Source organism: Danio rerio, chromosome 1 (assembly GCF_052040795.2).
Source record: "Danio rerio strain M-AB ecotype USA chromosome 1, GRCz13ab, whole genome shotgun sequence".
Taxonomy (NCBI): domain Eukaryota; kingdom Metazoa; phylum Chordata; class Actinopteri; order Cypriniformes; family Danionidae; genus Danio; species Danio rerio.
In genome coordinates, this window is record NC_141021.1 from 20,152,621 (window position 1) to 20,167,272 (window position 14,652).

Here is a 14,652-nt window from a genome sequence, read left to right on the forward strand (position 1 = left end):
CAACAAATTATTCATTCTTTCATTCATTTTCTTTTCAGCTTAGTCCCATTATTAATCTGGGGTCGCCACAGTGAAATGAACTTATCCAGCACATTTTTACACAGCGGATGCCCTTCCAGTCGCAACCCATCTCTGGGAAACATCCACACACACTCATTCACACACACACTCATACACTACGGACAATTTAGCCAACCAAATTCACCTGTACCGCATGTCTTTGGACTGTGGGGGAAACCGGAGCACCCGGAGGAAACTCATGCGAATGCAGGGAGAACATGAAACTCCACACAGAAACACCAACCGACAACAAATTAACTACAATTAATTGAACTGAATTGTTAATAAAATACCACAACTTTGAAAATTGAGAACTCTGCAAAAAAGAAATGGAAAGCTATGCTCTTTCTGTATTCGATTTAAGGATCCTCGAAGCTTCATTTGGTTGCTCATTTGGTCACTAGGAGTGCTTTCTGGTCATCGGATATATATATATATTGCGATCATGATTTTCGAAAGTATTACATCGCTTTGGCTGCATTTACACTGCAGATCTTGATGGTCAATTCCGATTTTGTGACTGTATTGAATTTTTTTGCTGACTGGCTTACATCATCTTTTAAAAGTGACTCATATCCAATTGTCTGTTTTTACAAAGTACACGGCAAAGGCGCAATGACCAGGGAAAAAAAAGAGGGCGCTGACTAACAGCTGACAATAAAAGAGAGCTTTTTTTTTCTCCATTCCTGTTTTTAATGTTTACAGGGTTTAATTTTTTTAAATTCTTTTTGACAAGTTGTTTTCCTTTAGTTTATGACAGAAAAGTTCTCATTTTGCCATCTTCTTGTAATCTTAGCATTGTTAAACCAGTAAGCATATTAACGTAATATCCATGGTGTGATTCATGCACGTGAAGTATGCCACATTTTTATAATAGTTTATACTGGTTTTGTGGCGGATGTTGCATACTCTCTCTTCTCTCTTTTGTTAACATGCTTAAATACTTGATGAAAATATAAAAGCTTTTTTAGTCCTCGTGTATGAGATTAAAAGTTTGGGACTCTGCTGAAGTCTGTTCCGAAATGAAAGCGTCAGAGTTGATGTTATTTGCTATGGTTTTTAATAATGCGCGACTCGCATCGACAGGTGAAAATCTGATTTACCTGATTACACTGTAGACACGAGGGCACAGATCCGATTCATATTGGACGCATTTCCACATATGAACAAGGCCTTAATCTGATTTGAGTAAACTGGAATCCATGTGATTTTTTCCTGCTTACATGTACATGGGCCATATCCGATCTGTGGCACATGGGAGAGAAAAAAAATTGGAATCGAGTCACTTGAACCATCCAGTGTAAATGCAGCCTTTGCTTCGGACCTGAAAGCCGCTTTGCATGACGTTACACTTAACAAGTGGATTGACCTTATAAATGTTTTTTTTTTTTTTTTTTTTTTTTTTTTAAATAAAATCTGCTTTTGTTTAAGCCGAAATAAAAAACAAATAAGATTTTCTCCAGCAGAAAAAAAAAAGATTTAAAAAAATCTGTGCCTATTTTGTAAATTAATAATTCCCAGAACAAAACTAGGAATCAAAGTTACCGTGACCGACGTCCACCAAAAAGAGCATCACATTTCTGAACAGTCATTAACTATTTAGTGGCATATATAACATTTTAGGCCAGTCATGGATAATAAAAACATGCAACTACAAACATAAATCCTATGAACAATCACTTTTCAGTCCACTATTATTGTGCCGTAACAAAAAAATTATCGAATGACTCTAATCTTCAAGAGTCCACAGTATCTTTTCGCCATGTTTTCTGGCTGACTTGAGACTGCTTTGCTTCTGTCTCCTGCTATCCTGATCCATTCACGCAGTTTCATCTTCACTATGTCATTATTTAATTTCGTTGCTCACCGCGAGCGAAACAATCACCAACCAATGAGAGTGTTTGTAAACATAAGAAAGCTGATTGGCTGAAAAAATTGTTGAGGGCCAATAGTTAAACATAACTTTAGCTTTAACTTGCGCATGGTGACTACAGTCATGTGCGCGCACACACAATCCACACAGCCTTCACTTACAAGTTACAAGGTAATGCCGGATCCATTCAAATAAATATTGGAACGCAAAACACGAATATATGATATTTTCCAGAGCAGGATCCGTCAAGATCCCGCTCAAATTAAGCACTGCAGGAAATACTGTGACAAATTCCTTGCTCTGTTAAACATAATTTTAGAAAATTTGAAATAGAAAAAAATTTGTTAATAATTTTAACTTAACTGTAAATAATTAGAAAATTTAAAATGTAAAAAAATTATTTGAGACAATTTTGCTAAATTGGTAATTCGTATTTAGTCCACACATACAAACACGAAAAAATGACCAAAAGAATCAACCAGCGCACAGGCACACACACACAAAAACGCATGCATAAACAAACACAAACAAATACACAAACAGACAAGGGGTCTCACTTGCTCTGGTGTGGGGAGTCTGTGCTGACGGAGTAGTGTCGGACCAGTTTGGGTTTGTTGGCAGCAGTGGGCTGTAGAGGAGGGAGGCTCGGCTCAGAGGACGACAGCATGGGAGAGTGACTGATAGTGCTTGCGCGTCTCCTGAAACCCTGAGGCGGACTCTCAGGATCCTCCTGACCCCTGTCAGAGCCTTCAAGATGCTTTAGATTCCCTGTGGAATTGTGGGAGCGCAGCGGACTGGAGAGAAGCAGAGAGCAGAGTGGCTCCTGCAATGATGTTTCCTTAAAATCGAAACAGAAGTTTGAAAGAACATAATAAATCATGCTGGAAACAAATATAGTAAAAAGACAGTAAATTAATATGGGTGGATATAACTGTGATTGAAACATCTTAAACAGGGGATCTCCAGGTTTCTAAGTGTTATATTACACTTTTTAAGACCTTTCATTACCACACAGAATTACATTTTGACTCTTGAAAAGACTTTTAAAGTGTAATATATATTTTTTTATAGTACAGAATTTGCAAAAAGCACACAACTTTTTAATTACCATCCCTAACACTCTTTATTATAGTAATATAATTTAGATATAATTTATTATAATAATTGGGAATCACCAGTCAAGCCGGTCATGCAAACAATTGTCAGATTCTGGTCCCTGTTCAGCTGATCGATGCATCTGTAGTTCTATATTTGCTAATATATGTGTTAAAACAGACGTCAACAGCTATTATAGAGTAAAATCCCCACAAAATCTGCATGCGCAAACAAAATCCCTACGAGTATTTATTTTATTGGGTTCGTTCAGAGTGAAATTTAAACAAAAAAACAAGAAACAAAACCTGTTTAATGGAAGATGTTTGATGTTATGCAATTTTAGGGCATCTTTCATATTAGAGCTGTGAACTTAAACTAGACTTACGGTTTGGTTTGGTTCGGTTACGATTATCATGCCATCGATTCGGTTCAATTCGATATTTCAGTGCATCACGGTGCATTGACGGTGCTTTTCATACAGTTTTATATTTTCTTCACAGCAGCAGTTCTTGTATTAAAATGTATGAATATATGTATATTTATATATTTGTAATACAATTCTGTCATTTCAATACAAACAGTCAGATATATAAACTATAACTTTAAACAACACGAGCATTAAGCAAATTATATAAACAAATATAAATATCCAGCTCAATTTCTGATCCTTGTCTAGTTCTCTTACACCTCTTTGATTGGTCACACCCTCAACAAAAACGATTGCGATTGGCTCTTGCACGCTGCGCTCTTCACAGATGAGTGACACTGATAAGCGGCAGGCGGCAGCGGTGATCTCACAGCTGATGTATGATAGACACGGTGGAGAAAACTCTGCAGACACGCGCTCATTTCTTTATCCAGAAGTAACGCTGTAAAACAGCCGAGAGCAGAAGAAAAGCCACGCCAGCAGGTCAAATGGGCCACTGTGTGTGTGTGTGTGTGTGTGTGAGAGCGAGAGAAAGAGAGAGAGAGAGAGAAATGGAGCACTTTCATTCTCTCAATCTCAGTGAAATAGGGGCTTTTGTTGAATATGTCAGTGAAAGACTGATCCAGCAAACACACACAGTGAAATTGTGCACAGTTTATGAGTTTTAAGTAGTTAGAGTGTTGTAAATACTCGCGATCGCCTCCCTTGCGACAGAGCGCATATGAGGTAAATGACGTCAGTAATAACCGGTTATGATTATTACTGAACCGATACTGAATTGCACCAAAGAAACATTTAATTTTGACACCCCTATTTTATATACAGATTTAAGACATTTTGAGACAAATTAAGGCCTTATATTTATACTATTGAATTTAAGACTTTTTAAGACTCAACGGACATCCTAATAAATAACAGATAGCACTAAAAATCCCTGTATATAACACAAAATCAGAATTAGCCCCCTTTGAATTTTTTTCTTTTTTAAATATTTCCTAAATTATGTTTAACAGAGCAACAAAATTTTCACAGTATGTCTGATAATATTTTTTCTTCTGGAGAAAGTCTTATTTGTTTTATTTTGTTTGGAATAAAAGCAGTTTTAAATTAAAAAAAAAAACAGTTTAAGGTCAAAATTATTAGCCCCTAAAAGTAATATATTTTTTCAATAGTCTACAGAACAAACCATCATTATACAATAACTTTCCTAATTACCCTAACCGGTCCAATTAACCTACAGTAATTAATCTAGCTGAGCCTTTAAATGTCACTTTAAACTGTATAGGTCTGTATAAGTGTATAAGTGTCTTAAACAATATCTAGTAAAATATTATTTACTGTCATCATGACAAAGATAAAAAATAAATCAGTTATTAGAAATGAGTTATTAAAACTATTATGGTTAGAAAAGTGTTGACAAAATCTTCCCTCCGTTAAACAAAAATTAGGGGGAAAAATAAACAGGGGGTTAATATTTTTGACCTTAACTGTATAATATTATTCATCTATTCCAATTCCGTTATTAACTCAAATAAGTGTTTGTTGCCATTTAAAGAGTGTAAATTTGATGCAATTCCGCTCATTTAATGTCAGTATAATTTAGATCAGTCTATGACAGAAAACATAATAAAAAAATAATGCGAGTGATCTGCAAACCTGATGTGTGCTGCTCAGTGTGGTAGAACTGGAGGAGTTGCTCTCTCCTTCACTGTTTTCCCTCTGGGATTTTGACTTATTGCCACCCTGTTATATGAACACAAACATTATTAAAGTCCATTTGCACAGTTAAACATACTGAGGTCACAAAATCTGCTTAAGGCCTGCATACTTTAAATGTTAGTGGCAGATGAGCACATAATGTACAAAATGTGCACGTACCTTCCAGATCCCCTCCAGTGACTCAGTGAGGGATCTTTTAGCTCTAGACTTGAACTCCTCCAGACGAACACGGCTAGAACTCACGCTGCTTTCAGCATTCACAACAACATCCTGAGAAGTGCAACACATGCAGGTGTACACTTTTATATATAAACAGGCACTGACAGCAAATACTCAAACAACCAGGCTGTACATTTAGCAAGGTTCAAACTTTACATTGTTTAATATACAAGGTCTGAGCATTATGGCCAAAAAATTATCACGACAAAAAAAAAATTATATTACCCAATATTGATTATTATAACGAAAAGTTTTAAAACAGTAATTCTTTAAATGTTTTGCTTAAAAGTTTAAAAATTAGCTTAAAACTCTTATTGTCAAAACATGGAAAAACATTGTATAGTTTTAATACTGATAAACATTTATAAAACTTGCATCGAGTAAATTTTAAATCTTTTGGCAGCTTTTTTTCCCTTAAAAATATATCTGAACAGAGAAATTTAGTTCTTACATCCCTAAAGGTTCTAAGTGGAGATTTTAAATCAAGGTTTTTGTTCCTGTTACATGCCTGGGGGTGTTGCTCTGTTTTTCCCTCCTCCCCTTTCTGTTTCTATTTGCTGTCTCCTGTACTTCTAAAATCTAGGTGTTCCGATTGGTTGGCAGAGTTCTCCCGAGTGGACCAATCAGAAGAGGATGGGTGTTATTTAAACGCTCCAGTGATGACAGCCCAGATGAGAGGGGTATCCATGTTGCTTGTTGCTGCTGTGTTTTTGTAACTTTTGGTGCCTATCTTGTGCTCGGGTTCGCTTTAAAGAGAGTTTTTGTGATTTAAAAATACCTAGAGGGAAGTGAAGGGAAGTATGTCACGTGACTTACATTTTACACACACGTAGTAGATTTTTTTGTTATTCCACTAGGTTAGAGGCGGGTGCTACCATATGTATGTTTGTTCCAGTCAGTGCAGTTGAGTAAGGGGCGTGTGACGCTGACTTTAAGGACGTGATGCAAGTGCACATTTACACTGAGTAAAACTGAGTAAAATTTTATTCAAATTAAACACTGTCACCAATAAACATGTCTTTATTTGTCCAAAATAATAGATAAAACCACGCAAACAATACATTATTACCATTTTGAAATGTAAGTATTTACTTTTTTAATAATACATGCACAAAAAAACAATAGGCTGAAAATATTAAATTTAAATACAAATATACAAATTCTATGGCTTAATATCAACAATTACTGTAATTATTGACTTCTTCGATATGTTTAATACATGTATACATTAATTAAATAATGCAACTTGTATTTATATCTACCAATCTCGCCACAATGCCATGCTGCAGTTACTGGTACTAAAGTCAATGCATGGTAAATCTATAGAATAGCCCTCTAACTGTATGTTCATGGCAGTGTTTCTCCTGTTTGTCAATGTCGTTAAGAACATGAGCGTTGTTTCATGTGGCTTTAACAAATTTGCAAAGTGTTGTTAGCTAAATTCAAGCTCTTTTCTTGGTCCTGTCTTTAACTATTCACATGTGGGAAAAAATACAAACAATTACACTGCTGTCTAGCGCAATTTGCATGAACAGATAAACAGTTTGCATTGCAAACATGTAAAACTGATGAGCTTTGAAGCATAAAACTGGATGAAAGTGCTAACGTAAGCCCTAGTGCCGTCAGTAGTAGCAGGTCAACGCAAAAACTACTGCAGTAAAATACATTTTCATATTTTAAAAACATGGGGAGGGGGAATGGAATTTAATGCAGTGCTTCTTGTCTGGTCTGAGAAACACTTCATATGGTATATCTATGAGGCAGTGAAGATCACTCGATTGAATGGCCGTTATCAGTGGTTATCAGCTGATAGCTATGGGCCAATAAGGCCCTTCAGTGCCAAACGCCCCTTTCAGATGGGGCGTCAGCTTTAATGCTTCCCATTCACTATGAATGTGTGACGTCAGGCGTTGCCGAACTACATTGTGGATCCGACGGAAGAGTCAGCCAATCAGATCACTGTATCTAAATACACCAGCTCAGATAGTAACCGATTGCTGACTAATTTCATTGCTATATGGATCGAGTCAGCCCCAACTTCAGACATGCCCTCTGTCAAGCGTTGACGCTGAAGCCCCGTGTGAATGGGGTGTAAGAGATAAACAGTTGATCTGAAGTCTTTTCTACTAGTATAGCTGATTAATCTTGTGGATGGATTATAACAGCCTTCTGTCCCTATGGTAGGCTCAAAGGGTTGTTATCATCCATCCACAAGGTTAATAAGCTATACTAATAAAGAAGACTCCAGATCCAGATCTGTTTTTACATTACTGTGACGGTTGGGTTTAGGATTGGGGTAGGGGTAGGGGTAGACGTTAATAAAATACAATTAATGGAAAATTGTATAAATAATATAAATAATTCTCATGGTTAATCAGCTATACTAATAAAGAAGACTCCAGATCCAGATCTGTTTTTACATTACTGTGACGACTGGTTTAGGGTTGAGGTAGGGGTAGACGTTAATAAAATACAATTAATGGGAAATTTAATTAATTCATTTTCTTTTCGGCTTAGTCCCTTTTTTTATTAATCCGAGGTCGCCACATCGGAATGAACTACTACTACTACTAGTAGGTGCAGAAGGCCCCCACTGGCCCATATCTATCAGCTGATCACCACCGATAACACCCATTGAAACGAATGATAACATTCAAATTGGCTGATTGTGAAGTCAGTTCATTGGAACCACTTGGGCTGACTGAAAATTAAAAGTCTGTGTGCATACACCCCACTGATCAAAGAAATAGTTATATTTGGAATATTTATTATTATTTATCGTTATTTATCATTATCATTTTCTAGCCCAGCTATAATGAGACATATTGAGAGTGTCCATCAGTCCATAAAATGGAGGTTTACCTTTTTTGTTTGCCCGTTGTGTGTGTGTGTCTTTTGTCTGTCCTCGTACATCCGTCTAAGACACGATACAATCAACTCATTTTCCTCCTGATCCGATTTAGGCCTGGCTTTCTGTTCAAACACAAAACATGAAGGTTTCATTTCTCCAAATAACCACAAGGTGGCGTCAATGACCTTAGAAAACATACAGTGTGTGACAAATAAGACCAGCAGAGAGCAGAAATATATAAATATACACTTCACACAAAAATCCCCAATATGCTAACATGCACATTTTAACGTGACAAAAATTATTACATACATAAAAATTATGTTAAAACTGGGTCATATTAATATCATTTTGCATTGTATTTCTGTTCAAACTTCCTGTTTGTTCTACCCTAAATACGACACCTAAACCGGTCCAAAAAAAAAAAGCTAGGAAGTTCATGCTCTGAAGATATCGCTTGATGTACTTGGTTAATAAATGTTCATGTTAAGTGTAGTTTCAGTATGCAAGACTACTGGACAAACTGGTTTAATTTATACAAGTCACACCCTTTAAACAGTAAAACACACATTCCTCAAATGCCACACTTGAGGATTTGACACACACTGTTAATCCAAAGAATAGGGAAGCTAAAGCGTATTTGTGCGGTGTGTTGTAGCGGTTTGAAGACTGAAATAACTGAACTCACCATGGTGCTCTCAAACACAGCTGCCTGCTCCTGATTATCCAGATCTGCCAAATGCTTCTGCAGTTCCAGCTTAGCTTTGGATGGATGAAGACCTGCACATAAAACACACACAGTCATCCCTTCATCTACAAAGAATTAAAGACAAGTGTGCACTGCTGCAGCCTGAATTGATTCTGAATTAAAAATCTATTCTAATTTATGATCTGAATAAAGATTTTTTTGTTATTCTGATATGATTACAGTCAGTTTTGGGGAATTTACTTCGAAAAAGTTATTAATTGCTAAGTATTTACTAACAATTACTAGTATATGCCTCCTTAAAATTGGATATATATTACTTTTTCTAATTATCTTGTCAGAAAAAAAGTAATCCAATAACACAATAAGTAATTTAATTACCTGACTCCATACTAGTGGTGTAACAGATCACAAATCTCACGGTTCGGATCACATTATGTTTTTGTTTAGTCACGGATCGGACCATTTTTCGGATCAGCCAAAAAGTGGAAGAGACAGACAAATGTCATTTGCTTTACATTTATTACAAAACAAATAAAAAAATAATAACCTGAATAAAAATAAATTGTAAAATATTCAGTACTGTGAAAATTCACTGTCACTGCTAATGTTGCTGATGACGCTAAACTTATAAATCTAACATTATAATTTGTACACCCCATATTTATTTTTAGTCTCATTTTTAAGAAATGATTCAGTTATTCATTCATAAAACTTCATGTTTCGTTGCAAGATGTATCATTTTTGAAGAATTATTCAGTGACATATTTTTGATGGCTGGTTATAGCCACCTATTAGTTAAATAATGTAATTGCTGCCTACAACTTTCAATTTTGAGCGTCAAGTTAAATGCATATGACTGTGATTGTAATCTTACCATAAACATCAGTGGTTATATCTAAATTATAAACTGTTATCTCAGTACTTTTGTGTTATTTGACTGTTTGTAATGTCATAACTAACTCAAAAGACTGAAGACTCAACCTCTTCATTGATTTTTGGGTTTTCAAGGCAGTGATTCAAAGATTGATAAACATATGCAAGTCCCCATCATTTATAACTTATGTTGCGTGGGTGTTGAGATCCCGATCTTTTCTGATTATGATAATGATTAATTGTGCAGCTTGCACCAAATGCATTAATGCAGGCTAAACAAGTAGTGACAGAAAACACCTCCAATAACCTAAGAAACACACCACATCCCGAATAACCTACAGCAACTTCTTCCGTCATCATTATAATTTACAGAAAAGCTTAAATGCTTTCATACATGTAATTTAAATGACGCGAGAGGCAATCTCTCTGCGATTGTTAAAAATGTGGGATTAATCTAACAGTAAAATAAAATCTAGTAAGTAATCCGTGGGTTACTTGTGTTCCGAACCGTGGGTTGTAATCTCTTTGAATCATGGCTCAACTGTGATCCAATACACTCTACTCCATACTACTTGAACTCTCTAGATATCTCAACACGTATACAATAAAAACTTTATACATATTGTATAAAAAAGTTAAATGATTAGCAGTAGGGCTACACAATATATTGTTTTAGCACAGATATCACAATGTATCAATCTGCAATAGTCACACACATGTGATTTGCATAGTCATCACAAGGTTCAACCCTAAAACAGAGTGAATGATTTTCATTTGGATGTGTTTTTTTTTTTTTAGACCTGTGACTGTGTACGATTTAAGCAAACTTAAACCAAGAGGTTATAAACCCCAAAAATAATTGTATGTAATTATTTATAGTTATACAATGAAGACTCTTCACTATATAGTCTTATTTTATCTGTTATTATTACATTTCTGTACCTCAAAATGTTAGATTCACAGAAAAGCATAAAATTAATGGATTTGTTCAATTGTTCTTTTGTATTTGTTGTATTGTACTTAATGCAGATACACCTCCACAAAATAATCCCAATCAATGTAAAAATATAAATTAATCCTAAATAGAGTTATTTGAGATCTTGTGAAATTATATTCATATCGCAACATATACTGCAGACAAACTACATATCGCAATATAAGTTTTTGTCCAATATTGTGGAGTTTTAATTGGTAGTGAAAAATGTATCCCTTTTAAGCTGAAATATAATATTGGTTATGCTGCTACACTAAATAAAAAATTGTTGCAATTGTTGTTTGCTAGATTCAGCTCGGCGCAAGAGTTGTTTCAAGGTTTTGTAGCAGGATGTTTAAATAGCAAATGCATCTGCGCTCATATGTGCGCCCATAGGCGTTCTGGTCTAAAAAAGCAGGGGTGCATTGTTGGCGCGTTGCTATTTTGAAGAACTAAAATAGTCTGTTCAATAGACCAGCTTAGAGGAGGTTAAGTCCAGCGCAGAGCGTGTTAGCTGTGAGTCTCGCTTAAACATTGCTTAATACACACAGGATGTACAACAAAACGCAAATATACTTTACAAATGAAATAGAATTATTGGATTCATATAACAAAAATTATTATTTTCCAGCCTACATAAATATAAAAACCACTGCCTTCATGCCTTCTTCATTTTGGAGGGCTTTTTTAGTTTATTCATGACTATTTGCTTTTGTAAAATAATATTATTAGTAGTAGAGTTTTATTTACTACATGCATATTTATATTTGTTTTATTAAAAAGCAAGCTTAGATTTGCCCACCTGTCAAGTTTTAGACCATATGGGGCATAGCATGTGTATTTGAAAAGAACTTTTTTTTTAACACATTTCGTTATTATTGTTCATTTATTCATTTGCTGGAAATTAGAACTGAATTTAGAAATAGTTTTGATACAAATCTTTGCGCTTAACAAATGAAATTAATCACGTATAGACGGATGTCTGTGCGTACAACACGTCCTCATGGAGGAGAGTGAAATTGAACGTAAAGAATGAGGAGGCTCATCTCTCATTCTTGCCTGTAGATGGTCTGTGTAACAGTTTTCTTGCTAGTGAAGTGCTCTGTTTTTCCACCTACAAATTCCGTCATGTAAATAGCAAATGAGTTATGGCACGACGCAACTGACTCTTAAAGGGAATGAGAGATGAGGCTTTAATTGGTTTATTCTCAAAACACACCTATAACTCATTAAAAGAATAAGCTCAACCCTATAAGACCATGCGCCGTGGCGCAAAGTGGATTTTTCCGTCCTTAAAATAGCAAAAGTGGATTCAAACACACCCTTAATTCTTTTGCACCCAGCGCTTTGGACTTTGCGGCAAGATCGTAAAAATATAGCCCTAAATTTAATCATCAGCTTATTCAGCTTTGAATCATTTATGAAAGCATTTCTACTTTTGCTGCATGTTCTGCTCAAATAAAGCAGTCTTGGTGAATATAATTCACAAAGCATCTTACAAAAAAATTCAACATTTTGAATGATTTTGAGTACATGTTTTTTCCTATATAAAGTAGAATATGCCTAATTTTATGAAAGATGAAAGGGAGTCACTTTCATTCAAAAAAGCACAAATCTATTTGCATACACAGAGAACCAACAACTATAGACCATTTTAAGACATGTAAACAATAACAATGAGTTACGGCAGCTGTTTTAATGTTAGGATATGATTCAATTGTCTCTTGTTATAAATAGTTTGACAACAATTAGGAAATGTTTATGGGCCAGTGACACCACCACATTAAAATGGTCAATATCCCAAATGAATTGATATGTGTGCTCTCTAGAACTTCATCAGGATGTCAGATGAGTGCATGACTAACATTAGAAGTCCAGGCTGATGCATGGGTCAAACATGACAGAGTTGAGTGAAATGACAAACAGTAGACGTCTCACCCTCTATTCTGTCACAGAGTTTGTGCAGCTGCTGCAGGGGACAGCCGTCACACTGCTGACTCTGGGTCCTGCTGTTCTGCTGGAGAGCGGCCACAGAGAACGCCTGCTTCAAAGTCAACATGATCTCATCCACCTGAACATGAAGAACACAGCAGCTCTGAGCTGAAACTTTTGAAAGAAAGGGTTAATAGCACCCCGTGGAATATTCTATTTAATTACCATCATAAATCCCATAATGTAGTGAATCCTTGTTTGAAACAAGCCAGATGCATTTGTTTCACTATATGAAGGATCATAACTTACTGATTCAAAATATTTTTGTATGCCATTAGTAGCTGTATTTTGTGATTTGCGGTTTGTATTTTGTACAACACAAAATGTGCATTGTCCTCATAGTGCAAATGGAAACACTGTACTGTATTTTCATCCTGACTTAACGAAAAAGAAAAGATAGAACAGAACACATTCTTCTGTCCTCTTTAAAGGATCTGTTCCGAATGTTCTTCGGATGGAAACAATGTTTTCATCTTATCCATGGTTCTCACCAGAGCCTCGTTTGCACACTGGAAAACATAGCAAACAAACTGGCAGCCTCCGCATTCAACCGACTCCCTGCATATGAAGCCGAAGTGGTCCACGTGACGAATTCCCTAAAGCGAGAAAGAGAAAGTCAATGGAATAAAAGAGTCAAGAGGCCACTTCTAATCCCCCTAGGCATAATTGCACTACTTAACTGGGTTCAGTATTTATTTGCATGTTTTAGAAATAGCTGTCTAATGTATGGAAGATTATTTCTGGTGCTACATAAACAAAAATAACTGTGACCTTTTTTAAACTCAAAGTTGTTTTTTTCTTGCAATTGTAACTTCACAGTTTAATGCAATGTCGAGTTTACATCCAGCAAGTTTTTTTCTGAATTCTGTGCTAAAAATACATATAGTGTGTTATAATTATTTATATAGTTAATCAATTAATTAATGTAAGTCATGATTGTGAAATTCAGACATATTTTTAGAATTATTAAGATTTATTTAAGATTACTAAGATAATTATTTAAAATTATATAAATATCTCCCTATTATATATATATATATATATATATATAAATATATATATATATATATAAATATATATATAAATATATATATATATATATATATATATATATATATATATATATATATATATATATATATATATATATATATTTATTTATTATGAATAGTAATATATATATATATATATATATATATATATATATATATTTATATTTATTTATATATATATATATATATATATATATATATATATATATATATATATATATATATATATATATATGTTTAATTTACTTATAAAATTATATAGCAAAAAAAAACGTATGATACAAAATACAAAAAAATATATAAATATTATATAATATTATAAAATATAAATGTCCTCAAACCTCTTAATGGTAGTACTAGTGTATATGACCAAAACCACAGTAGCTCATATTGGTAATATTGTAAACTATCCCCTAATCTGCTGCAGTGCCTGATTTGGCATATGCGTTTAGATTATAAGAAGCCATATTTGATTAAGAATATTTACAAAACATGTCTGAACAAGTGCAGAGACAAAGGGCTGATTTCTTTTCAGTGTTCATTCATTTATGTTTATTATGTCATGACTTCATCGAACGAGATGTCTTGCTCAATCTTGCCTGACAGATATGATTTCTATTTTTTTGTCACAAAGAACACATAAAATATAATTAACCTGCCACAACAAAAGCTTGCCAAAACATGACAGACCTGAGAACAGAAGGAAATCTCTCTGAAGCTCTTCTCTATGGCCACTTTCTTAGTGTCAGGACTCACGAGAAAGATCTGAGATCGCCCAATCTGCAACAGACAGACACATATTTATAAAT

General features: G+C 34.6%; 1 protein-coding gene across 13 annotated transcripts in view; it reads right to left on the bottom strand.

The window, feature by feature from the left end:
• The window catches only part of tbc1d1 (TBC1 (tre-2/USP6, BUB2, cdc16) domain family, member 1), a 119,898-nt gene that overhangs the window by 44,066 nt on the left and 61,180 nt on the right, over positions 1–14,652 (bottom strand). For 12 of the 13 annotated variants that reach the window (XM_087237049.1, XM_087237047.1, XM_087237048.1 and 9 more), the window contains 8 exons: positions 14,534–14,623; positions 13,283–13,387; positions 12,738–12,870; positions 8,933–9,024; positions 8,256–8,366; positions 5,334–5,444; positions 5,112–5,198; positions 2,491–2,771 (listed from right to left, as the gene is read on the bottom strand). In XM_087237049.1, the coding sequence (XP_087093175.1) occupies positions 2,491–2,771; positions 5,112–5,198; positions 5,334–5,444; positions 8,256–8,366; positions 8,933–9,024; positions 12,738–12,870; positions 13,283–13,387; positions 14,534–14,623 (1,010 nt within the window). Of the gene's footprint in view, positions 1–35; positions 969–1,611; positions 2,772–5,111; positions 5,199–5,333; positions 5,445–8,255; positions 8,367–8,932; positions 9,025–12,737; positions 12,871–13,282; positions 13,388–14,533; positions 14,624–14,652 lie in introns of those variants that run through there. The other variant, XR_015476499.1, reaches the window with a different exon arrangement.